The 26,440-nt window shown below is 39.8% G+C and overlaps 1 protein-coding gene across 1 annotated transcript; it reads right to left on the bottom strand.

Annotated features, from left to right (window-relative positions):
• Nucleotides 1–733: 733 nt before the first annotated feature.
• Nucleotides 734–21,906, bottom strand: Rcn2 (reticulocalbin 2). The gene is made up of 7 exons (XM_041638644.1): nucleotides 21,558–21,906; nucleotides 21,082–21,187; nucleotides 18,498–18,694; nucleotides 10,468–10,581; nucleotides 3,218–3,314; nucleotides 2,092–2,234; nucleotides 734–1,566 (listed from the first exon to the last, which is right to left on the bottom strand). The coding sequence occupies exons 1-7, from the start codon at nucleotides 21,699–21,701 to the stop codon at nucleotides 1,414–1,416; spliced, it is 954 nt and encodes a 317-aa protein (XP_041494578.1). The 5' UTR covers nucleotides 21,702–21,906; the 3' UTR covers nucleotides 734–1,413.
• Nucleotides 21,907–26,440: the final 4,534 nt, after the last annotated feature.

Raw genomic sequence — 26,440 nt, 5'->3', positions numbered from 1 at the left:
GTTTTAAGTTAAAATGAAACCATGCACCTCAGCTACGAGGGTAAAAGCTATCATTAAAAGTGAGTTTTGCGTTTGCATCTACATCAATGTCAGCAAGGCAGAGCAGTAGTAGTCAGTCAACTCTGTCTGAAGAGAGCTGACGGGTGGGGAGTGGTCTTCTCAAACCCTCAGAAGAGCATGGTGACCTGATTGGGGGTCCTATGAGACAATGGTAGCCTGAAAATAATTAACAAATTCTCCAACTGACTTTTCACCCACAAAGAAGGGATCTGTATGTCACAAGTCCAAAAAGTTAATTCCTTACCCACTTTTCTGCACCCTAACAAAGGTATGTTGATTCCTGAATGAGATTAAAACCAGCTGTCTGGGTTTTAATAAGTGCTCAGTGAGGATGGCTCTCAGCCTACATAATTTTTAGCTCAGTAGTAAAACATTTGTCTAGAATGCAAGAGGCCCTGGGCTTGAGTACTAACATCTTAAACAAAACAAAAACATTTTTAGTACCAAAATGCAAAATCACACTCAACATAAGAGCAACTGAAAATGTCTCAGGTGTACATTCAATTATAACATATTTTTTTATTTAAAAAAAAGGCAAAATAAGAATATACACCAAGAATAATTAACAGTTTTGAGACCATTCACTACCTGAATAAAGGAATGAATAATGTAAAATAAAATGAACCCTGTGCTAAATTTAAAGTTTATCTGGAAAAATTAAAAAACAAACATATAAAAAGATAGGACAGTTTATTTTTAATCAGTCAAAAATGAAGAGTCTGGACAATGTCAATTTCCATTCACCATAATGCTATAGTTATACATTAAATATAATTACTATCTATACATATGCAAAAATATAAAGTTCTATTTCATACGACAAAACCCTTTATAGAAACCATTTTAAAATTAAGTAGAACTTCCCAACATCTACGTGAGGTTTAAGTCCTCCTGAAGGTTCCTTAAAAGGTTTTAAAATATAACACTAAACCTAAAAACACTGTCCTTTGTCAGTTTCAAAAGTAAATCTACTTAGTACAGAACAAAAACTGATCGCTTCATCACATGCTACTTAAACACTATTGTTTAGACATGTCTACAGTCCTCCATCTTTTCAAGTATGGAAACAGAACTCAATCATTCCACAGCACAGTACTACAACAGACGGAGTACTTAGGAAAGACTGTGTGGTCATATGGCACGATATTAATGTTTTACTCCTTCAATAAATCTTGAAATAAATATCAACTTTTGTTTTGTTTTTCTTCTAGAAGGCCCAAAATGATAATCTACATTAAGATTTGATATGGTAAGTCTTAAGAGTGTAAAATACAACATCGATATTTTATCATAAAAGTAAAGCTGGTAGCAAACTACAAAAGGACCCATCCTGCACTTGGGCACACTTAGGAGTTAAAGCTCATCATGGTAGAAATAGTCGTCATGGAGCTGTCTGCCATAATCCGTGGCTTCACTGGTAAGAAACAAGTCTTGGTTTTCCAGAATCTCTTCTTCAGACAGCTTTTTGTCACCATTCAAATCCATCTCATCAATTAGATGAAGAGCCTTTAAAATAAACCAAACCAAAAGGTGTCCAGAATAAGTCTTTTAAACAAAATGTTCACATTTTAGTGTGACTTGTCAAAACCACTTAGTTATACCAAGAACTCATTAATGTCTACATCTCTATTATACATTATAACATGATATACATTATACGTGTAAACTATTATACATGCCCCTATGTCTGTCTACTGCTTCTCTCATCAGCCCCTTATTTAATCTGTCCTGGGTTCTGCATCACCACACAGGGTCAGTATCAGGTTAGTACAGGGTGCAATGCACTTGAGCCTCCAAAGGTATGACACAAACTGTCATCATATAGACTGTGTCTGAAGATCAGGACAAGATATAATCTTAACTTCCTTGTCTCCTTGACAATATGAAAGTTCATCATTTAATTTAAAGCACAACAATATATCCTAAGTAATTCCATTTCTTTTTTCTTTGGATGGAGATTCCCAGCTTCCTTTCCTATCAATAACACAAACTGTATGTTAGGAAGGAGAACAGCAATTCTGTAATACTTACTTCCTCTTGTGCAATGCCCTGATTATTGGGCACTACCCATGACAAAAGCTCTTGGGGATCGAGCCGGCCATCATTATCCTTGTCGTAATCATTCACAAATCTGTCCTTCTCAACAAGTATCCATTCTGGATCTTCATTTGCAGCTTAATAAAAAAGCAAAAACAAACCCACAAATACATTAAGAGTATCACAAACCAGTAAGAAGCTTGATATATCTCTAAAATAAAGGAAGTGAATTTAAACTTTACTACAAAAAGAAACCCAATGAAACAGAACTCTTACCAGAAAAATTCTGAAACAAGGATAAATATGTAAAGATTTCCAAAGATGAGATATTAACTAAATAACTCAGCCTTAATAAAGTAGAATTTTTATTGTGTTACTATTTATCCTGATTTCTACTTTTCCTAATTTTTAAGTGGGTAACATTTATTTTTAATTAAAAAGTTGTTTTGGGACAGGGTCTAGACAGACTAGTCTCAAACCCCCTACGTAGCTGAAGATGACTTTGCACTCGATGTGCCACATGCCTGGTTAGTGCAGTACTGAGGCTAGAAGCCAGGGGTCTCCTGCATGCTAGGCAGCACTTTGAAAACAGCCACGTGCCCAGCTCAGCGTAGCATTTTGATATACAGCACGTGACTACTGACTGTTTTACATGTTCATATACAGCAATGCCTTATTTAAATTTCATTTGCAATAACAAGCCAGGAAAACAACTTTAAAACCTCATTTTTTTTAAAGGTTGCAAGCAACAATTCTGGTAATGGACAACAGCTTAAAGAAAGGAAATTAATTCCCCTTAGGGTCAAACTTACTTCATCTAGCCTACACTACTTGCAGTATTTTATGTCACTTATCAAGATCTACATAGAGCGGCATAGGAGCTTGTTTAAAGACAGTCTTCTTTCCTCCTTTTAATTTACATTAACATTTAATAACATTATATTTGCTAGAAAGGGAAGGAAATGTTTGAAACATACATGGAAATAAAAATGAGCACAGTAGCACGTCAGGTAAGCTGGGAGTGCCCGTGTGGTTCCTCTTGTCATACAGAGCCTCACTAAACATCACTACTTCCATAATCCCAACCCCACTCTTTCTGCCTTACCCTTGGGCAACTTACTTGGATCACGCCTGTAATCGCCAAGAAATTCTTCCAAACTAACAAAGCCATCACCATTTTTGTCATGTTCTTCTAAAGCCTCTTGAATGACGAACTCCTATCAGATATTTATTCAAAAGAAAGAATCATTGTCACCAACATCTCAATGCTATCATCTTAACCAATCCTATTGTAGAACTTCCTCATAAACAATCATTCTGGCTGCTCAGATTTGCAGGAAAACGTTTGTAAATTCTGGAACTCAGAAGTAAGAATAGACTCCCAAGTACTGAGTGATTGTAAATTATACATCTTTATTCTCCTGTGTTGTGAAGAATTCTATTTCACTTTCATAAACAACCTCAGCACTAAACACAGGCTCCTGCTTTCTGTATATTCTCTTCCCTCTCAAGACATTTCTGAAAGTCTCATGGGGTCTACCGCTAGACAAAGAACTACAGGACACTAATGACTGCTGAGAGACTGAGAATTAGCCTTTTCCCAGGGATGAGCACACTAATTGGTTCTCCAATACAAAGTGGTCAGTGGTTTGTACTTACATACTTAGGCATACATATACATATATGTGCTACACCAACCAAGAAAGAGAAGTTATCAATCTGAGTGTCCCAGGGAGCATGAAAAAAGTTAGAGGAAAGGGAGTTGGAAAGAGAAGAGGGAAGTAATAATATTTTTTATTAAAATGTATGAAAGAAAAATACACCTCTGACTACCCCCAGTCCCCCTCCACTAGCTCTGCAATCTAGTAAAGGCTCTCAAAGATCATGACCTTCCTCAGCACACAGATGTTGCTCTTTCTTCAGCGTGGGAACAGCTGTGGGATAATCTTTAGTACACTGTGAAGATATGTCTCTGCCTAAAGCACCTTCTGATTGGTTTAATAGAGAGTTAAATGGCCAATAGCTAGGCAGGAGTGGATAGGCAGGACTTCTGGGGGGAATAGAGAGGATCCTGGAAGGAATGAGGCATGGGGGAATGGGCCAGAGAAACAGAGATGGAGTTGGACATACCTGTATGGAGGAGAGGTAAGTGACATGGCAGAATGCAGATGAATATAAATGAGTTCTTATAAAGTTTTAAGAGTTAGTTGGGAACAAGCCTAAACTAAGGCCAAGCTTTCATAATTAAGGCTAAGTCTCTGTGTCATTATCTGGGGACTGACGGGTCAAAGAGAGTCTGATGAAATGACTATATTTGGCATCCAATGTGCAGCCACATATATCCACATAGGCCCTGCAAAAGCAGAAAAAAGTTCCAAACATGGAGCCATAGTAACCATGCTCTCAAGCAGACCTGGTGGCTGGCATACAGAGGTGTGGCTCCTTTAAGAGGCCCTGCTGTGCAGCTGAGCACTCAAGTAGCTGGTATGCTACACAGCCTTAGGTACAAACACTTGCTACAGCACAGTTCCACCAATTCTCACAACTGGAGCAGGTAAATGCACCTTCTTGCTTGACTCTCACAGAAGGGCAAACAGCAGCTACAGTCCAGAACCAGTGGGGCAGCCTGCTGGATGTACCTGAGGGAGGCAGAGCCGGTTACCAGCGCCATGTGCTAAGCAGAGCCATGCAGAAGATAGCTTGGTCATTTAAGGCTTGGCTCATGTGGTCAGAGAAAACTATAGATATGCAAAAAGCCAGGTACAGACAAAAAAAAAAAAAAAGAGTTTTTTTTTTTTTTAACATACTATGACAGGTACAGTGTGCTTGAAAATGTGCTGAGGTGCTGAGGAAAGGGGAAAAAATGGGTATAGACATTTATAAACTAAAAAAATAGTTTAAAAACAAGAAAGTAAATTCTTTAAAGAAAGAGTAAAGTAATATTTTTTTTTTTTAAAAAAGGAATAAGCCATGTAAGGATGGGAGGTACACAGAGCATCTGGACCTACTTTGAATTTTTTGAATGCTGATGAGTGAACAAACATCGCTGAGAGACATTAGATCATGTAAACTACTAAATTAAACAAACCTATACATTTTAAGGCTGTCCTAATTTCAGAATGGAAGTCAGGAAATGTGTTGATTAGGAGAGAGGTTATGCTTTTGTTTCCACAAAATTAATAAAGATCAGTTTTGACTGGGGGAGACCTCCTGAAAATCTTTGATACAGACAGGAAGGAAGAAACCAAGAAAGATAAAAGACAGGTGACGTATATGCTGATCATTCTACATGGGAGCAGCTCTGAGACTGGAGATGTGATAAATCTTGTTGGCTACAGAGTCCTCATGACTTATTATTACATGCCAACCTTTCACATGGCATGGATGGAAATTTATATTACAGTTTGGTTATGCAGTCCAAACCAACTTATAAAGTTGACAGATGCCTTTTACATGCTCAAACAGAGAAGAAAAATCATCTTTAGATGATTTGGGCATACTGCATATTCCACATTTGTGTTAATACAGATATATAAGCTACCTTAAAAAGTTTATGTGTTTTCAGAACAAAAAGTGCCAGACACGAATGAAGACAAGTAGTCTAGGTGATCCAGCCTCTAAGAAAGCTTCTGCTGCAGTTTCCTCAAAAATCTACATCTAGGGGGCTGGAGAGGTGGTTCAGAGGCTAAGAGCACTTACGGCTCTTCCAGAGGTCCTGAGTTCAATTCCCAGCAACCACATGGTGGCTCACAACCATCTGTAATAAGATCTGGTGTCTTCTGGCTTCAAGGACACATGCAGGTAGAACACTATACTAAATAAATAAATCTTTTAAAAAAATCTACATCTAAAACAACTTCAAAGCAGCTAGCTGAGATGATCCAGCCTCACAGATTGCTCTAGTCAGGACTTCAGTTAAGCTCTGTACCTTTCTATCACATCAAGACTGGACAACAAATGATACAGCTAGCTCTCCCAAGGCTTGACTATTATTTCAGTTTTCTCAGGGACCACCAAAGATGCCATCACCACCAAACAACAGGAAGCAATTTTAAGAACATGACACCCCCATTCCCAAGAGGTTGAAGGAGTAGTTTTTGATTGCTTGGTGGGTTATGGATGTTTGTCATTATTTAGGGGGATGGGTTGCAAATTGTTACTGGTCATGGTCAGGGAGGAACCTAAGCAAAAGAGGTTAGATTCTGAGATTTCTTTATAAAAAAAAAGGGGGGGGGGATAAAGGAATAATAAGATAAAAATGTAGATTATTGAATCAATTTTAAACTATAAAGCAACTACTAATCTGAAATATTTACAATGATATGGATTTTTGTATATTGATACAAATGTAAGGTTATTTTTATTATGTTGTTCTGTATACATATTTCTCCTCTTGTTTAAGGTATTGTATCTATACAGCTCATTTGAAAATGTAAAGTTCTAATCCTTAAAAGCTATTATTACAAACTGTTTAGGAAATTAAGAAATGCAGGTTAGTAGTCATCTGTAACAATCAAATTTGTAGTCATGTTAGGTATGTTTTCAAGATTAAATATGTATTTTAGATAGAGAGGTGATCTTCAAATACTTCAGAGATCTAAAAAAATATGACATTTAAGATGTTTTACTAACATAAGGCTTTTCTTGACAGTGAGACACGTCTGCATATGGCAGCACCAATCCACTTCTGAGAAGATAGATGGGCACTGAAGAACTTCCATACTGAGATTGCTTTCAAGGTAGCAAAGTTAGTCACTGGGCAAGAAACTGCCCTTGCTTCAACTGTTGACAGTATACTGTCCAAATTGCACAAGCAGGACACAAAAGAAGGCATTTGTCAAACTTGGCCAGACAGTCCTTCAAAATTCCTGCTTTACAGAAAAGTCTGTCAAATATTCTAGGCCTTTAGGCCAAAGATGGATGGCCCAACATTGCAGAGGAACCTTGGGTGACTGTCCAGGCAGCCAGCAGTCTCTGTCATTTCTATAGTTTTGAAGTTGCTAGCTCTGCACTTCCTGTTTACTCAGGTAATATTTTATCCTTTTCAGGTCTCTGATGGGGGTGAAGACTAAATTAGTTAGTTTTACAGTTTTGTTACCAAATTTTTAAGGAAAAAAACTCGCAAAAAAGGATGTAAAGTTTATAAAGGTTAAGAGATATAAAAGCTAAAGTGGTTTATCTAAAAAAATGTTTTAAAGTCTAAAAGGGTATTTTTAGGCTGGTAATACAAGTTATGATACAAAGTGGTTTAGGTACAAAACTTTGAACTCAAGATAAGATAGATAGATAATAGAGTACTTTCTCAAAATTTGCCAAATACTAGTGGACTGGATATTGTGAATGTAATTCTCACCTGATAATTGTTCTTACTGTGTATAGTTCTACTGTGTTAGAGTTAAAACCTTTTTATTTAGACAAAAGGGGAAATGTTTTCAGATAATATTTTTGTAGACTATGAAGATGTGTCTCTGCCTAAAATAAAGAGTTGAATGGCCAATAGCTGGACAGGAGAGGATAGGCAAAACTTCCGGGGAGGGAAAGGAACTTGGAAAGAATCTGAGGCGTGTGGTGGGAAGGGGATTAAGTCAGTGAGATGTGGGAGTTGGATGTATAGTTTAGAGGGTAAGTAATAAGCCACGTAGCAGAATGTAGATGAATATGAACAGGTTTATTTAAGTTGGAAACAAGCCTAAGCTAAGGCCAAATTTTCATAACTAATTGGTCTGTCATTATTTGGGAACTGGTAGTCCAAAGAAAATTCGATAAAAAAGACCAACTACAGTTCTTGACTTCCAAATTCAGTCCCCTTATGGCTCCTAAACCTACATCATTCACTATTCTAAACGTTCCTCACTTGTTTCAAGCTCTTACCAAACAACCAATCCTCCATCTGTTTCATATGTGGAGTATTTCTTTCCCTTAGCTCACGTCTCAGCTCTGGCATCATCAAGACTCTGACCCTCTGACCTTGGGTCCTTTACCTATATCTGTGCTGTGCTGGTCACGGAGCTTTGCTTTTCTCTTTAATTACCAGCCTGCCTACTCTCAGGCTTCGCACTATGATTCTCATTTCTTCCCTACCTGCTGCTCCCTATGCCTCTCAATCCGGACTTTGTATCTGAACTGTCTTCTCAAATTTCCAGTCTGGACAAATCCCAGGGCTTCACCTATATTTTTATGAAGTAACACTGAAATATATAATATTGTTCTTTTAAAAACCAAACTGTATACATTTTACATATAGAAAAGGCTAGGAACCAAAGGAATAGTTTTAGATAAAGTATGTGAAAATCTCATAAAAATATAATCTAATATTTTGGGTGGTAGGTCTATTTACACTTCTTCTGGGATAGCACTTCAGTTTATTTATTTATTTATTTTTAAATCATGTCCTAAACAAGGGAGTTGGTAATCTAACAAAAGTTAAGAATCACTGATCAAAATGGTAGTTCCACCGCTCAAGTAATATCCTTGGGCTATAGGCTACAACAGATTTTAGTTATGTTGCCATACTTTAAAGGAATTTTTAGAGCAATATGAATGAAAATATTTTAAAGCTAGGCCTGGTGGAGAAGACCAGCTGTGCCAGCAACTTGGGAGTCTGAGACATGGGGACTGAAAATTGAAGGCCTGCCCATACCACACAGTGAGTTCAAGGCCAGTTTACATAACTTATAAGGGCTGGGATATAGCAGATGCAAAATCCCATGTTCAATTCCCAGTACCACAAAAATAGAACATACATACCTTTCAAATTAAATTCTAACTTGAATCTACAGTAAAAATCACCTAACTGATCCTGTATCCCTGTCTTTTTCTATACCCAACATACCCTTTAAAGGGGGAAAAGGCAATATAAAAATAAGCAAGGTAAGTAGGAGTCAAAGATGCTGCTCTCAGTGAGACCCCACACTGTGATCACAAATCTCATGTGCTGCCATCAGCTCCAACACAGCACAGAAAGCACAACCAAGGAGGGCGCCGTCTGCTGTATCCCACGGTGTCAAAGGTACAGCTTTTGTCACTTTTATACAGGCTGGAAACTTCAGGGTTCTTTCTATTTCTTAACACTAATTTTGTAAATCAACATTATTGGCATTGCAGTCTTCAGAACGTTGATGAAATCTATACTGCGCCCTTGCCAGGCTTCTATTACATAATGACTATTATTTAATTGCTTTCGCCCGCTCTCCCCATCCTCAGTCAACCGCTTCTTGTTCTCTAAAAAGTCAAGGTCCAGTATTCTCTGCCTGCTTTTCTAGAACTCAATTAGCTTGACCCAGCTAAGCTTTGGCATTTAAATCCCACCTAGCACTGGTCTTAAACTAGGTCATGTCCTTTGTGCCAAGAAATTAGAAACTTCACAATGACAAGAAAAGTGGCATAATGGCACAGTCTTGCCACTGAACTATGGAGAAAAATGTGCCCGCTTGTTATTCAAGACAGCAGATTCTGGTCATTATCCACTCAACAAAAGCTACACTGCCCTCCATAAAATAGCCAGAAAATAAAGCCACAAAGCTGGCTTATGCTATACAACAGCTCTCAGTACATATGTATTATCATTAAATTTTTTTCTTATGAATATGATGGAAAGTAAGGCTTCTTAAGAAACTTGCTAAAACACAGGGGCTCAACTAGTGTTAGGACAATTAAACCAGAATCCAACAGTTCAGTGTCAAAGAGCTGACCCATTGACTGGTGGTGGTGGGCACACCTTTAATTCCAGCACTTGGGAGGCAGAAGCAGATGCATCTCTGTGAGTTTGAGGCCAGCCTGGTCTACAGAGTGATTTCCAAGACAGTCAGGGCTGCACAGAAAAATCCTGTCTTGAACCCCCCTGACCCCCAAAAAAGAGCTGACCCATCACTTGTTTGTGGTGCTGGGGACGACAGCCTTTGCGGGCTACTGAACGATATTCCCAGACTAGCACTTCTTTTAGGTACTCAGGGAATGAGAGCATTTACTATGTATGAAATCAAAAAAGCATCCCATCCTCGGAAAACCAATCAAAATGTGATCCACTTTTCTAGACCAGAAGTTCTCATAAGTAAGGTGTGAACTACATGAGCACTCTACTGATAAGAACATCAAAAGCCTAGAAAAGGCCTGAAAACTCTGAAAGGGAGGGAAAGGCCTTGATGGGAAGTAATGGTTATGAGAGGAGAGGCAGCCGGAGGAAGCCTGCTGCTCATATACGCAGACTGAGAACAAAACCCTTCTCTTGCCCTCACCACTTTCAGTCTTATGTGAGGGGGGCATCTGAACATGAGTCTGCTCACCTCTAAACTGTTTGTTTCACAACTCATTCTCAATAACTTAGCAAGTAGGTTTTAGTCACTCAAAAATGCTGTTAAACTTGCTCCTTACCGTCATATAATCAACTTCTTCAGGGTGCTCAAATGCAATAAATTCTTCCAGATTCAGACCAGGACCAGCATCCTGGTTAGCTTTTTCAAATCGCTTCTTGTCCTTTAAATGAAGCTTTGCAGGGGGAAAAAAAGAGTAAATTTAGGGATCTCAGTATATCAGCTTTGAAAAACACTGAAAAATGCACACAATGTGAGATTTAAAGTACATTTTCATACATCATCTCATTTAACTTTATAATAGCCTTCTGGAAGTGGGTGGCGCTAATCACAAACATCCATATTGGCAACACAGAGACAGAGCACCACAGTCAGATGGTTATAGACCTTGGCTGCAGCAAGACACTATTAACTATGGCATTCAGGGCAAGCTGCTTAACATCTTTGGTTTCCTCTTCTCTAAAATTGGTACAAAAATCTCTACTAAGAAATTTGTATGACAGCTGCTACTGTGTAACCCGAATAGTAACCCTGACGTGTACTGAGTACATTGTGTTAGCCTGGGGTGGTGGCACACACCTGGAATCTTAGCACTCCAGACACTGAGGCAGGAGGATCAGGACTCTGGGGTGAGCCTGTGCTAAAAAGTCAGACCGTATCTCAAAATAAATGAAAAAACAAAGCCCAAATAACAAAGTATTATATTGTTGACAGAGTAATTGAGATTACATGATTTGATAAAAGCCACAGATATTTAGACCTCAATAATTCAGCCCAGTAGTTTTGGAATACTTCCAAAACAACAAACTTAAGACAACCAATTATAATCTTGGTAGAGCTTTTTAAAACTGTTTCTGGTTCCTCTAAATGATTTTCAAAAATGTGTTAATATCACTTAAAAGGCCGAGGCAGGCGAATCTCTGTGAGTTTAATGCCAGTCTATAAGATACAGACTGGTCTCAGCTACATTGAAAGACCCTGTTTTTTTTTAAAAAAAAAAAAAAAAAAAAAAAACAAGAAACAAAACCGCTCAAACAAAAATATGTTTCAGAAGAATAATCCCTTATTTTGAGACACCCCTCTTCTTACTACTGATGGAGGTCTGCTCTTAGTAGGCTCTTCATTCTGGTAATTATGTATTCAGAAGTAAACAGTCCAAAGGTTTAATGGCATCTTATCCTGGAGGCTAAATAAACACTTTTTGTTTTCCTTTTAAAGTATGTTCAAGTACAGAAATGATTCAGCAATTAGGGGCAGGGATGCCTTTGATATAATGTTCGAGGATAATTCTGTAACCAACAGCTATGAAAGCCATATTCCTAACATCACACACTTTCTATTTTGAATATTTTGGGGAATAGCCTTCTATTCTAAAAACTTGCATGCAGTAAACTTTGTCTTTTAAAGCGTAATTACAAATGCTCTCAGCAATTTTTAATTTGTGTTTTACCACTGTTAATTTTTTTTTAGAATAGCTTACTCAGAAATTATTTTCTTAAACAGTAGGTGTTTCACTGACACCCAGAGGAGGCTCACAGCTCCCTTAAAGAATTTGGTTTCTAAACATTTAGATTGTATAAGCCAGTCACATTCTCTCAATTATAACAAGGAAAAAATGTTTCCAAATAGCTGCATTTATGTTTCATAACTTTAAATATTTTAGATCAAGTAATTTATGTTTAATGTTCAGGTTTAATATGGGAAGAAGAAGAAAAACAAGAATTTGAGGTCCTGTGTACAGTCAACTAAGTCTTTTTGAATAAATCACTGTTCGAAATACCAAATGTTTTGATTTCCTTATGAAAGAGCTCTTCAACCTGGAGAAAAAAAAATTCCATGTTTTAGCAGAGTGAGCTAACTTTGGCTAGATTTGCCTATGGAAAGAAGCGAAGGAGGGAGGACACAGGAAGGAGAGGAAGAGGAAAGCATTTGGAGGAGTGTCATATTTCATGGCCATTTGATTGCGATTGACTGTGCCAACCGCTGGAAACACTTGTAATCCCAGCACTTGGGAGACTGAAGCAGCAGGATCACAAGTCTGAGGCTCCACAACAAGCTGTCTATTGAGGCTGGGGAGATAGATGGCTCAGTGGTTAAAAGCACTGGCTATTTTTCTAGAGAACAGAAGTTTGAGTCCCTGTACCCAAAGGACATCTCACAATCTTCTGTGAGTCCAGTTCCTGGGGAATTCAATGCCCTCTTCTGGCCTCTGAGGACATCAGACATGCACATGGTACACAGACATACACGTAAGCAAAATACCCATATGTATAAATAAAAAAACTTTAAGTCTCTTAAAAATGCCTTATATTAAAGAAGTGAATATATGTATTTTGAATTGTAAATTAAGACAATTGATGGGGAATCTTTGTCAGCCAATGATCTTTAAGAGGTGGGATTAGGTTAGGGCATGACCTTTTGGGTACCTGTGGCTTGAGGTTTCCCCCCTTCCCCACCCCTTCTCTGTGGTTTTTGCGCTACATAGCTGAGCTTGGACTTTCCATTCCTGTTTTGTGAGTTCGCCCCTTATAATAAAGAAAATTATAATTGGTCTATCTTGTAGTTAGTCTGGTATTTTTTGATCTGCATTGATTTTTAACGGCGCCCAACCAAATCTTGGGGCTGGGGTCCCGCACAGCTTTGGTCAGCTGCTGCCAGGATCCACGTGGTGCATTTGCCATGGCCCTGAGTAGCCGTTAGCCTCGGTGGCATCTAGGAGCCGCTCCGGGTCTCCAGACACCTGCGCCACTGGCAGACTGTGGCTGGCTTGTGGGTCCAGCTTTCCCCATGCACCACAGAAGCTCAGGCAGGGTGCGGGCTTCCCCAGGTGTCTCTGTTAGTGTTGCTGCCTTGCTGTCCCTGTGTGGCTGCTGACCAGTCAGGGACCTCCGTGGAGCACACAGTCTGTAATTTACACTAAATAACTGCTTTTAATTTGAGTGTATTTTTCAGTAAAAACTAATTCAAACTGTTCAAGCGAGCCATGTGGCTACAACTGCGACACCTACTGGCCAGTAAGGGTTATTGCACCTACTCCAACTTGTTACAGGTAAGATTTATATAGGGTTAAATTTATAATTTAAAAGGTCAAAATGACAGATAATTTAATAATCCAAGAGTCCAACATCTTTTTTACTTATACCATGGATGGTATTATACAAGGCTTATGTGATTTGCCTACTACACCCCTATATTTAATTCCAGGGATCAGCTTTGTCCTTCGTATTTTCTCCTTAAAAACATGGTTTGATAATAGGGCCAAAACCGAGGCCCTGTGAGAACTGACACAAGTTCAAATTACAGGGTATTTCTGTTTACAATATTTGTACACCTATGCAAAATTATTTTGTCAGATTGTATGCATACATGTTTCTACCCGTTTAAGACATTTTATATACTGATATAATTTTTAGGATATATTTTTATATTGTGTTATATATTATTACTATCTCTGATCAAGATACTTATACATTGCTTACATTTTAAGGTCATTGTCCTCATTTACTGCACATCTGTTTACAGATTATTAATATTCTGATATGAAGTTTTGATTTTCTACTAGGTTTCAATAGAGATTTTATTTTGTTCAGATATCTGCTTTTTATGACTATTTTATTCTTGTCTAATTTTTAGTTTGTAACTGACTCAGGCTTCATCTTTTATAATTTATTTTTTGAGGCAGAGTCTCACTATGTAGACTTGGCTGGCCTGGAACTAGTAAGGCTCTGCCTGCTTCTGTCTCATGAGTACTGGGATTAAAGGCATACACCACCATGCCCAGACTCTTTATATTTTGAAGAATAATGTACACTCTCTCTGGGTTTATCTTACATTCTACACCAATTTTTGGAAGGTTATAAATGATCAAATCCTAAAAAAAGTATGATTAGAACAACAAAAAGATAGTAATATTCTTGGTCAAATAATAGCCAATAGGATTCCTACCAGCAAGTGTTTATTTGGGGCTATATCATTTCCATTAGGATAAAAGATCCATTTAACTCATTCTTTTAAAAAAAAACTCAACTTCTAGTTATTAACATATATTTACTTTTATGTGTGTGTGCTTACGGGAGTTTATGTGTACCACATTAGTACTGGAGTTCTCAGAGGCCAGAAGAGGACAACCAATCACCAGGAACTGGAGTTACAAAGATATGGAGATGTTGAAGTCAGGGCCTCTGAAAAAGCAGTAAATGCTCTTAACTTCTGCGCCATCTCTCCAGCCCCTTAATTCACTCTTAAAAAATAGCCTTACAGCCGGGCGGTGGTGGCGCACGCCTTTAATCCCAGCACTCGGGAGGCAGAGGCAGGCGGATCTCTGTGAGTTCGAGGCCAGCCTGGTCTACAAGAGCTAGTTCCAGGACAGGAACCAAAAGCTACAGAGAAACCCTGTCTCGAAAAAAAAAAAAAAAAAATTGGCCTTACAGCAACATGTAATGAATACTTGATGGGAGTACAGCATTTGAACAAGACATCTTTTAAAAGGAGCATTTGTATTTCTGTAAATGGGCAATATATCTATTCAAAATTAAAACTTTAATGTCAATGCCATCATGTCTTATATAAAACTCCTTCCCCAGAATACAGAAACACATATTTTCCATGTGTTCATGTATGCAGGTGCTTGTGCCCAGGGATACATATTTTTTAGTGGGACAGTAATTCTTTGGAGTGGTACAAAGAATGTGGGAAGGAGTGAAAATAGGAAACAGGCAGGAAATTACAACCTAACTAGTAGTTTTAAAATATCGTATTTGAAGTCTCTGTTATTCCCTGGCAGGAAGGTCACAGCAGCGTATCATGGCTTTTAGAAAAGTCCCAGAAATCTCACAGTGCTGAGGAAAATCCTTATCAGTCTCATTGCCATGTGTTTTCTCTTCAGCACTCTCCAGGAGAAAAGACTGACCTACATTTCCCTTAGGGTGCTAGAAACAAAGATTCAAAGAAGGAAAAGGGAAACAAAAGTCTATCTTTCTCCTACAAATGAAATCCTAACTAACGTATAGCTGATGTAGTTAACAAATGCCTAAACACTTTTATTAAATATAAACTTCTGTGAATTGTACAGGTTTCTTCTGTTTATGTAACAGGTCTTTTTTTTTCCATTAAATTAAGAAAAGTTATGTGTATGGGTGTTTTATTCGCATGTATGCCTGTGTACCATATGCATGCCTGGTACCCACAGAGGCCAGAAGATCCCTGGGACTGCAGTTGTGGGTTCTGGGAATTGAACCTGGGTATTCTGGAAAAGCAACAAGTGATCTTAACGACTATGCTATTTCTCAACTCTTCATTACATTTTTAAACATTATTTATTTTGGAAGGTGGTGGTGGTATTATAGCACATATGTGGAGGTCAGAGAACAACTTGTAACACTCAGTTCTCTTCATCCACCAGGAAACTCAGGTCTTAAATCTCAGCGGCAAGCACCATTATCAAGTGAGCCATCTTGCTGGCCCCAAACAGTCATGCCTCTAACTTGAGATCTTCTTGATGCCACCTCCCAGGTACTGCTTCTTTATAATATTCTTTCACCTGGAAATTAACTACTCATCATTCCAACTGCTACTATATATTGTTTTCCCATATTATTATTATCCTCAGTGGGGATTATCCCACTTTTAGAGATGAGGAAATTGAGGTAAGGGAGGTTTAGCAACTGTTAAGTGGTAGAGTTGGCTATGAAACCTGGCAGACTGGCTTGGAGGATGAAACCCTTCACCTGCACACTGGTGACATATGGGCAGGTCCAGCCTTCAAGCCAGGAAGTGGTGGTGCCCTCCTTTAGTGCAGGCACTCAGAGACAGGTGGATCTCTGTGAGTCTGAGGGAGAGTGGTCTACATGGAGCGTTCTGGGCCAGCCAGAGCTACACAGTAAGACACTGTTTCAAAACAAAACAAAAACAAAACAAAAAAAACCAAACAAACAAAAAGAGAATAGTCAGTAGCAGAAAAAAAAAGAAGTCGGAGTCAGTGGTAGCCTATATCGTTTACGTGGCCATTGCAATTCTAAAATAAATACTACATATAATAATAAATGATGACCATTAGAGGTCCATATGCAAATAAAGCAGAAAGGCTCAAATGATTTCTAGTCACCTTAACCTTTTTGAGATATATCATTTACAACAAAGTATTTGTTTTTATTTTTATTCTTTTCTACATTAAAATTTTTTTAAATGCTTTTGGAATGTTAATTTCTCAAGCACACAGTCATTTATATTGATATACTTTTGGTTTAACAGATTTCCTTCAAGTCTTAAAAAGTTCTTAATAAAAATAGTTCTCATTTCTGCTTAAGCTATTTATTTGCTTTAAAAAAATTAAAATTGAACTACAGAGAAACCCGGACTCGAAAAATAAAACAAAATAAAAAAAACTAAAACTCAGCTGGCTATGGTGGCGCACACCTTTATCCCAGCACTCAGGAGGCAAAAGCAGGTGGATCTCTGCGAGTTCCAAGACAGCCAAAAGTACACACAGAGAAACCCTGGCTCAAAAAAACAAAACAAACAATAAAATAAAATAAAATTCCACGTTCAACAGACTGCAAAATCACTGGACCTTCAGAAGTGAGTTATTATAAAAAGGTAGCACTATGGAAAACTATACTGTAGTACCTTCAGAAAACTAAACACAGAGCTACTCCAACAATCTTATTTCTGGAAATGTACCCAAGACAAGCAAAAGCAAGAGCTAGAAGAGAGATTTGTATACCACACTCATTATAGGAGTCAACTGAATAGAAGGATATGAAGTTGGGAAAAGATCAGATAAGGTGGGTACTAGAGGAAATCAGAGGGAGGTAACGAAAGGTGAACGCGATTAAAATACATTATATAAATGTATGAAAATTCCAAAGAATCAAAAAAAATTCAAGAAGACATGGCTCTCTCTCTCACATACATACACATTAGAATATTTGGTCTTTTTTGTTTGTTTTTGTAGACATGGTTTTCCTGTGTAGTTCTGGCTGTCCTAGAACTTGCTTTGTAGATAGACCAGGTTGGACTCAAACTCAGAGATCTGACTGCCTCTGCCTCCTGAGTGCTGGGATTAAAGGAGCCATCACTGCCAGGCAGATATTTGGTCTTTTTAAACCATGCCCCTTCTAGGTAGAACATTTTGGCATATGTTAAAACATGGATAAACTTTGAGGACATTATGTTAAGTGAAATAAGGCAGTCATAAACAAGACAAACACGATTTTCCTTCCATGAAGGACTGGGGACAGGCAAATTCATGATTGAATGGTGGGAGCAGGAACAGGAGTTACTGTTTAATGGGCACGATGGGTACACAGAATTCAGTTTTGCAAAATGAAGAGTTTGACGAACTGGTCGAACAAGAGGAATATAATCAACACTACTGAAAACTCTTTAAAAAGGTTGAAATGGGCATGAGATAGAGCTCATAGTGGAGTGCCTGTTTAAATGCACACAGCCCTGGGTTTAATCTTCAATACCATTTAAAAAAATGTACAAAGGGGAGATGTAAGGGGAAATGGCTCAGTGGGTAAGGGGCTTGCCATGAAAGTGTGAGCACCTGGGTTCAGATCCATGTAAAGCAGGACATGATGGTCTGCAATCACCGCAACTCTACAGTGAAGGTGGAAACATGCAGCAGTATACAAGAGACCCAGTCTCAAACAAAGGGCAAGGTGAAGACTGACACCCAAGGGTGTTCTCTAACTTCCACAAGAATCACGACAAAAAAAAAAATAAGATAATGGAAAATAATATATTTTGCTACAATTACATTTTTATTTCATATAATTTTTAAAGGATAGGGATATGCAATAAAATATGTAAATATGATATAAAGCTGATGGTTAAATTATTTTAAAGATAAAATACTGGGATACATATTAGTATCACCGCAATGCACTTAAGGAGGACAAATAGGTGAAGAGGAAACAGGTGCAGGGAGACTTTTGGCTCAGAGTTAAGAGTGTACATTTGGCTACAAGGAAACAATCAAAGCAACCACTGAAGTGGAACTGGGGGCCGCCCAGTGAACAAGGCAACTGTCTAGGACCCCAGCCTGTTTGTACTCACTCAAACAGTACAGAGACAGGGTGGACCCACCTGCCTAAAGGACTCCTCTTCCGTGTCATCCAGAGCAGTGTTCTCGTCAAAGTCAATCACGCGGTCGTACATTTGGATGTTGTATTCATCCCATGTCACAGTGCCGTCACTGTTCTTATCATACTCGACAAACTGCTGTTTGGCTTCTTGCATAGCGTAATGCTTGAAAGACATCTGAATCCACTGACTGAGCTCACCTGTGAGAATTGCCGAGCACACAGAATGTTCACAAGAATTCCCATCTGAGTCACGATTTCTGAACTTTTTTTTGAAAAAGTAACTTCCATGTTTGCAAAACCTGAAAACTGGCCTATAGTACGATAAAAATGAGGAGGTGGAGAGAGCTGTGCATATGTCTCCTAAGCACAGGTATTTGAATGGCTACATACCTTACTATGTATTAGAGAAAAAAAAGGTTTTTTATTTATAAAAGGTTTAAGCTTTCCTTTAACTTATAAATTGAACAAAAACATATATATATATATATATATATATATATATTTACTGTGTGCTCCTTTTTTTTTTTTTTTTTTTTGGACAAGGTCTTACTATGTAGTCAGATTGGCCTAGAACTCACTACATGGACCAGGCTGGTCCTCTAACTCAGAGATCCCCTGGCTCTGCCTTCCAAGTGTTGGGACTGGATACAATTGGGGGCCATCATACCTCAATCAAGGTATGTTTGTAAATATGGCTTAAATTGTGAACAGGTATTCAAGTTCTGCCCCAAAGCAGAGAAATGCTGGTACGGTATAGTTCCTTTAAACATCATAGCCATTTGGAAGAAATTTTAACAAAGTAGCAAGGTTATTTTCTGCCTTTCTTACATAACTGCCTGTTTTCTCTTGGTACCTGAAGGAATGGGGTAAGTTCTTAAATTCCAAATGCCCATTTTCAGATAAACAAATGTTTAAGAATGTCTTCATAGAGGCAGTTATTACACTGCATCACAGAAAACAGGTAAGGAGCACGCGACCAATACTTGCGAGCAGAGAATGAGCACACAGCACTGGGTTTAAAGACTGGTGCTTCTCTGCTGGTCTGTAAGGGCTCGGGTAGACAGACACGCAAAGGCGATTCCTACCTCCCACCCCAAAACCCTAATCACTTTCATGCAACCACACACTGAACAAACTTATAATCATCATTATTTTAGTTAAAGAAACTGAGGTTCAGAAAGACCAAGTCAAGATTCTAACCTACTTTTGGCTTCAGAGCTTGAACTATGGTGTTTTGTTACCACTTAAGAACTTTAAAAAAAAAAAAAAATGAGGGTCTCTCTCCTTGTTGCCCAAGCTGGCCTTAACTCCCTGGTTTAAGCTTGCCTCAGGGCCTTTGGGCCCAGCTTCAGAGACTCCCAGCCCTGGCCATCAAATCAGCAAAGTTCTCTTCAGGGTCCTCAAGTGGCTTTTGTGTTTCCGTAAGGACCACAAGTCTTTACTCTAAAAGATTTAGTGGAGCACAGTAGAACACAGAATGTGACAGGACCAGCACCGCAGGCTCACAGTTCAACTTGGCCCTAAGAGGGAGCTGACCTTTCAAGTTCTTATTTTCTTACCTGTAAATGAAGAACCAGACTATTTAAATACATCTAGATTCCAGCAAGTACTACAGTTTTCCAGATCAACTCCATTTGTCTACTGTAGTGTAACCAAAGACAGACCTACCCTATCAGTTCAGAGGTTTCATCACTGCGCCAGTGTGACTTTAGTGACAGCACACACTGTAATTCCCTCTCCGCTAACTTCATTATCTGGATGCTGACCAACAAAGCGACACCGCAGACAGCTTACTGTCACAATAACAAATTTCTGAGCCTTCAAAGGATCAACCTGGAATTCAGTATTCACTTGAACCAAATTGGGGGGGGGGAGTGGTATTGCTAGCAATTTATTCAGAACACTCTCTCAATCATCTGTGTGTTCCATTTCTGCCTAACAGCCTACCTAAAAGCAGTCTAGTGTTGTTTGTTTTGAATTGAGGACATTAAAAGCTGAACTAAGACTAAGATAGTTGAATTCTACTCTTAGGTTTACCATTTATTTGAAAATAAGGTTTTCCTCTTTGTACCTCAGTCTCTTTTTCTCTGTGAAGAGAGATAAATGAGTCTAAGGCCCCATCAGCACCAACATTTTTTATATTGCAATAAATAGAATCCAATGCAATAGAATGTTTTCTATTTGCTTATTGTTATAATAAACTAATAAAAACAGATTCTTAAAATTCTACATACTCAAAGAGTACTATTGTATCATGTGAAGTCTTAAGAAGGGTCTGGGCAAATGTCTCTAAAATGGATCCGACTAAGGGCAATGGGGAAAGTGATGTGAAACAGAGGGTGTTTCAAGGTATGACTTGCAAACTTATCCTATTATGGGCAGTGATGTTTGCGTACCATTGGAGAAAGCACTGATTTTATTCGGTAGCCTGACTTCCAGGTATAAGACCCATCCTCCACACCACAGTACTTTTAGCTTGTTGGACCACCAGCAATCTATATTCAACAGACAACACTGTTCTTAAATGTACACTAATCTCCTAAAAAGGGCTTTCTCCATTGTTGGCGGTGCCAGACAGTCCTTACTTTCAGTGAGAAAACCATCTGAGTCCGAGTCAATTTTCTTTATGATCGACTGCAGTCGTCTCTGCTGCTCTTCGTGGCCAAGTTTAACATACTCATCGACGTCTTCCTTTAGGGAGGAAAATCACACACAGGAGAATCAAGTCCTACAATCAGTGGGGTACAATGGTGGAGGGAAATAGGGCTACCGCATGCCTCATTGGCCCCAAAGGTTTCAGGATGACCCACACTTTCTCTTCAATACGTCCCCCTACCACCTTAAGTGATCCTGACATCTTAGTTCCAGTAATAGAAAGGACTTAGCTCTGGAGCTGCAACAGTTCCACCAGCTTTTACAGGCCTCAGGGGCCCCTAGGGCGCAAGCGGAGCCCCGCCCGGCCCCCATTGTCAGGCCGCCCCAGCCAAGGCCTCGCCTGGCCGCCCAGCTTTGTCATTGGACAAAGCCCGTGGCGGTGCGGAACCCTGCCTGGCATTCTCACCTGGACGCCCAGCAGCGCCTCGCGGTCGTAATCGGCCCGGTGCTCGCCCTGCGGGTAATGCAGCTCCTCTGCCTTGCCGGCGCCGGCCACCGCGGCGTAGAGCAGCAGCAGCCCCAGCGCCGCGGGCCTCGGGCCCAGCCGCATCGCGCCCGCCCGGCGAGGACGGGGAAAACAGCGAGGAACGAGGCAGGCGGAGCCCGGGCTTGGCAGCCTTGCTTCGCGGGCGTCCACAGAGGGGCGGCGCTGCTTGTGGGGGGGCGGGGGACGACGGCAGTGGCGGCGGCCGAGGAGGCGGCGGCCGGGCTTCTGGGCAGTCCTGGTCCGATGTCTGGCGAGCACTGCGCTGCGGAAGCCCGCCAGGCCCAATCTTATATGGCCGTGGGGGCGGGGGCGTGCCCGGAGCGCCGTGCCTGTCGCTGATTGGGCCATGCTGCCCTAAAGGCGGGCCCTTGCTCAGAGCCTCCCACTGGAGCCGGCGAGCGAGCCAGCTGCGGGGGCCGCGAGACCCCTGCGGGCCCCTTCACCTTTGCCGCCATACCCTTGGGAATAAACCCCGATTCCCTAGCACTTCGCCTTTTCCTTTGAGTCTTGTTCCTGGAGGGAAACTCTCTGGCCACCCTGCGCATCTCTCCTGGCTTCCATCTGTGAAAGAGCCTGCAGATTTTGGTGAAAAACAATACAATATTGTACCTCAAAAAAAAAAATTCTTTGCCCGAGGAACAGACCAGCAGTATCCATTTCCCAGGCTTCAGTGTGTCTTATTTAATTTCGCCACAGCAGGAAGTACAGTATCAGGAATTGCAGCCAGATGTTTGCATCTGATGTTCAATTTATATTACTTGGCCCTTTAAGAACCGTTTGCACTATTATAAAATAATTTATTTTCTTTCCTTTTCTTTTTAAAGAGACTTTTAAATAGTTGTGAAGAGCGAATTAAATCGTGTAATGGCTTTAGAACAGTAACTGGTACATACTGTGAAGGATTCGATAAATGTATGCTTTCGTCACCCATGGGGGAAGAAAATGACAAAGGAGAGTTGTACAGAAAAATAGCTCACCGAGAGAGAGAGAGAGAGAGAGAGAGAGAGAGAGGGAGGGAGGGAGGGAGGGAGGGAGGGAAAGGTTGCTCTTGGTCAGGAGCAGGAATCGAGTGAGCATGAATTACAAAATTACAAAAGTTTCTTGGGTCAGACTGGAATCTAACGTTTGGTCAGAGACCATTCCAAGGTTTCAGAGTCAAGATAATTGCCAGTGTAGAATAGCATTTTAAATATCAGAGTTTAAAAAAAGACAAACTTCAGAGTCAACTTCATTAAAGGAATAAAACCTTCGTTACTGTGTCATATTACGTTTTATTTCAGTCCTGGCTTTTGAGGTATTCTGTGAAAAATTAATCCCATTTCATAAAAGGAACTCGGTTTTGAGTGGATTATTCTCAAGTAAAAGGTAAATTCCAACAGTTTCTGATGTAATTCAATCACAATGGACTGGATACAAAGTATCGGAGTTTCTTTTAAACGCCAGGACTCCCAGATGGAGATGCGGGGGTGGGGGGGTGGGGGGTGGGGGGGTGGGGGGTGGGTGTGTGTGTGTGAGGGCAGACCGGGCAGAGGAAAGCTAATGGGATAAAAAAACAGCTACGAAGTATCAGTACAAACCAACATTGAAAGCTCTGGAACCAGTTTTCCTTTAGCTATTTTCTTTCTTATTTACTACTTCTCCCCCTCAAATGTAGGAAAGAGTCTAACTTAACTCAAAAGACCATGTTTTGAGATCTTTGGGCACTAAATGGCTCTGCACATGGTTCGAGGGTGTGTTTATTTCCAAAACCTGTGCAGAATTCTATGGCTGTGTGCATCATTTCCGGATGGAAACTCTCAGGCCTTGCTTTCATTGGAATTTCAAAAGAATCCAGGTGGCAGAAATAGAGACTCCTGAAGGAATCTTAGGCCACTCTTCACCTCTTACACCCATGTTTTGGAGGAGTAATTGAAAACAGACTATAGTAAAAATGTACATTGGAGAGAAGTCAAACTAATCTTTTCTCATTTGCATATATTTAGTTCACTTTAGAGAAAAATATTTTTCAGGTAAGCAGCCTGTGAAAGAACATGAAAACACAGAAATCAGCTTTCAATTTTCTTTTATTTACATTTTTATTAGGATGTATTTATATTCTATAAAGTACACAAATATTAAGAATGAAACTCAATGATTTTTTTTTTTTTTTTGAGATAGTAAGCCAAGCTGCACTCTGAACTCATGGCAATTCTCCTGTCTCTGTCTTTCAAGTTCTGGGATTTCGGACATGAATCATCATGCCTGGTAATTCAGTAATTTTTTTTTTTGAGGTGTATGTACACTTGTGAAATCTGCCCAGGACTACGAGTCTTCCTCTTCCCGAAGCATCTACATCCAGCTAACTGAGTCTGCAGGAGATTCACTTGAGGAGTCCTCAAGTTCAAGACCAGCCTGGACAACACAGAGAAGTCTCATCTAGCAGGAGAGTAGAAAGGGATGGAGTAGGTACAGTTCTAGCCCATTTCATCATGGATACATGGTCTCTCTTCTTAAACTTCATACAGATGGCATCATACAACATTTAAAGTATTTTGCCTTGCTAGCAAGCAGTATGATGCCATAGAAAGATCTTAGACAAAAGAGGCCAATGAATCTGAAAGAGAGCAGGGAGGGGTTTGGTTAGAGGGAAGGCAAAGGAGAAATGTAATTATATTATATTCTCAAAAATAAAAATAAGTAGATAAATGTCACAGACAACTTTGGAATCAAACCCAAACATTCATTCTCTATCTCTCCCACTATTTAGCCTTGAATAAATGACACCACTTAAAAACCCATCCGATGCATGTACCATGCTTTGTGAAGAATGCATTTACTCATCTTCCTAAGGTGTCTGCCTCACAGAAGGAGGTCCAACCTTTTGTCTTTTTTCTCCTAGAACATTTCTATCTCCCAGACCCCATACCTGTTTCCCAAAGGAGATGCTCAACTTCCTGGAATGCAAAACTGTTGATCTCCTAGGTCTCTTTTTCTATTTTGTGTTTAATGTGTTTATCTGCTATGGCATTTAGCAGCTTTTTGTGATGGTCAATATGACTACAAAGCTGTGGAGAAACCTTGCTAATAAGAGAAAAAATTCCGTAAGTTTCCGTGAATGAGTGAGTTCAGCTCTATTGGCATTGTTAGGTAAACATTTTGGAAAATAAATTTGTGGATTTCTTACTTTTTGATTTTGATCAGTTTTGTTTTACGAGAAACTGGTTTTTAAAACAAAGCGGCACACCCTGGCATGTGTGGCGTGTATACTTATGTTGACAAGCCTTCCACCCTGAATGAAAGAGGCTGGCACAGTGAACAACCTAAGTAGAAAAGCCAGCAAACCCAATGGGTTTACAAGTCTATACAGATGGAATCCACAAAGAACAAAGGAACTGGGGCAGGCTAGCGAATGGGCAAACAACTTAGTCTGAATGATCACGCAATTAGGAGGATTTTGTTGGCTGTTTAGTCTTTTGTTAGTCTTTGGAGGGGAGATGTGAGAATTCCAGGGTTACGGGGGAGTCATAGAGGGTGGCAGGAGATGCCTAACTGTAGGTGTATTCAATACTCAGCGAGCAGTTCCATGTCTAAGGAGTACCCAAGAGGTATAAGTTCTCATAAGATCGCAATAACCCACTAGAAGTGCTTCAAAAAAACTTCAAAGTGATCTCTTTGCAGTAAAGGTTTTCTCCAGATTAAACTTATTATCTGTCCCAATAATCAAATGTAATGATAGCTTCCTCCCCTATTTCCGGCATTCACATTTATGGCCCTCTGTCACTTTCATGGGTCCATCTCTGGCCCCATTGCCAGCTCCAGTCATCAGATATCAGACAGAGGCTCCTCCCTGGTTTGTGCCCTGTATTTGTAGGGTGTCCACACCTCCCAGAAGACCTGATATTATTAATCATGCTCCTTACATGCTCAAAAATAGCTCAGAAGGTATAGTATACGGAAGAAGATAAAGTGTGTGGTTGTCTTAATTGAGCCTCACCCTCAAGCTGCCCAGCCCTCTCCCTAGGCTCCTCCCTAAGACTTGTGCTTTATTAAAGCCCCAGAATCCCTTTCCCATGGCTTTAGCAGGAAAAATTAAGAACATAAAAAGGAGGTGAAACTTGGCTAAAGATGGCAATAAGAGGACAAGGGAAAAGAGGAGTATAATGTTGCTTAAGCAAGAGATTGTATTCTCACAAGGAATTACTAACACTTGATATATAACTGACCTGAGTTTTCAGTGTGCGTGTGTGCATGCATAAGTGTGCGTGCTCCATTAGTAATGCTGTAGCAAAATACCTAAGACAGGAGTCATTTTTATGTTTATAAGGGACAGGAAATTATTTCTCGTAGTTCTGGAGGAAGAGTAGTCCAAGATTAAGGTGTCAGCAGACTTAGTATCCAGGGCTGTTCTCTGCCTCTAGAATGGCATTTTGCTATTCCATTCCTGAGAGCCAGGCATCCTAGGCCTCATAGGTACACAATAGGATTCAAAAGGGCAGAACCCCGTGACTCAATACCTCCTAAAGACCTCCCTCTAATATTCTGTTGCTTTGGGGATCAAGTTTCGACATGACTGTGGGAAGGGGAGGGACATTTAAGCCGTTTCAGACAGATATGCCTCATACAAAATTAGATTACAGAGGAAGACGCTAGTATCAACGCTGGAGCTTGAGGAAGCAGGCAGACATAGACCGGGAGGCCTGAAACACCCCCAAAATTCTCAGTAAATGTCCCCCTTTCTTTTAAAAATATATTTTTTTAAAAAATATTTATTTATTTATTATGTATACAAAGTTCTGTCTGTATGCCTGCAGGCCAGAAGAGGG

The sequence above is a fragment of the Microtus oregoni genome, unplaced genomic scaffold, assembly GCF_018167655.1.
Source record: "Microtus oregoni isolate MIOR12 unplaced genomic scaffold, Mior012 000055F_ref0000237, whole genome shotgun sequence".
Taxonomy (NCBI): Eukaryota; Metazoa; Chordata; class Mammalia; order Rodentia; family Cricetidae; genus Microtus; species Microtus oregoni.
This window is presented reverse-complemented; position numbering and strand designations above follow the sequence as displayed.

What these genes read in the sequence shown, in the direction of transcription:
- Rcn2 (XM_041638644.1), bottom strand. Translation starts at nt 21,701, where the DNA reads ATGCGGCTGGGCCCGAGGCCCGCGGCGCTGGGGCTGCTGCTGCTCTAC. An exon ending in AGGCGCTGCTGGGCGTCCAG is followed by an intron (nt 21,188 to 21,557) that starts GTGAGAATGCCA and finishes TCCTCCCTAAAG; the next exon opens with GAAGACGTCGATGAGTATGT. An exon ending in AGGGCATTGCACAAGAGGAA is followed by an intron (nt 1,567 to 2,091) that starts GTAAGTATTACA and finishes TTTATTTTAAAG; the next exon opens with GCTCTTCATCTAATTGATGA.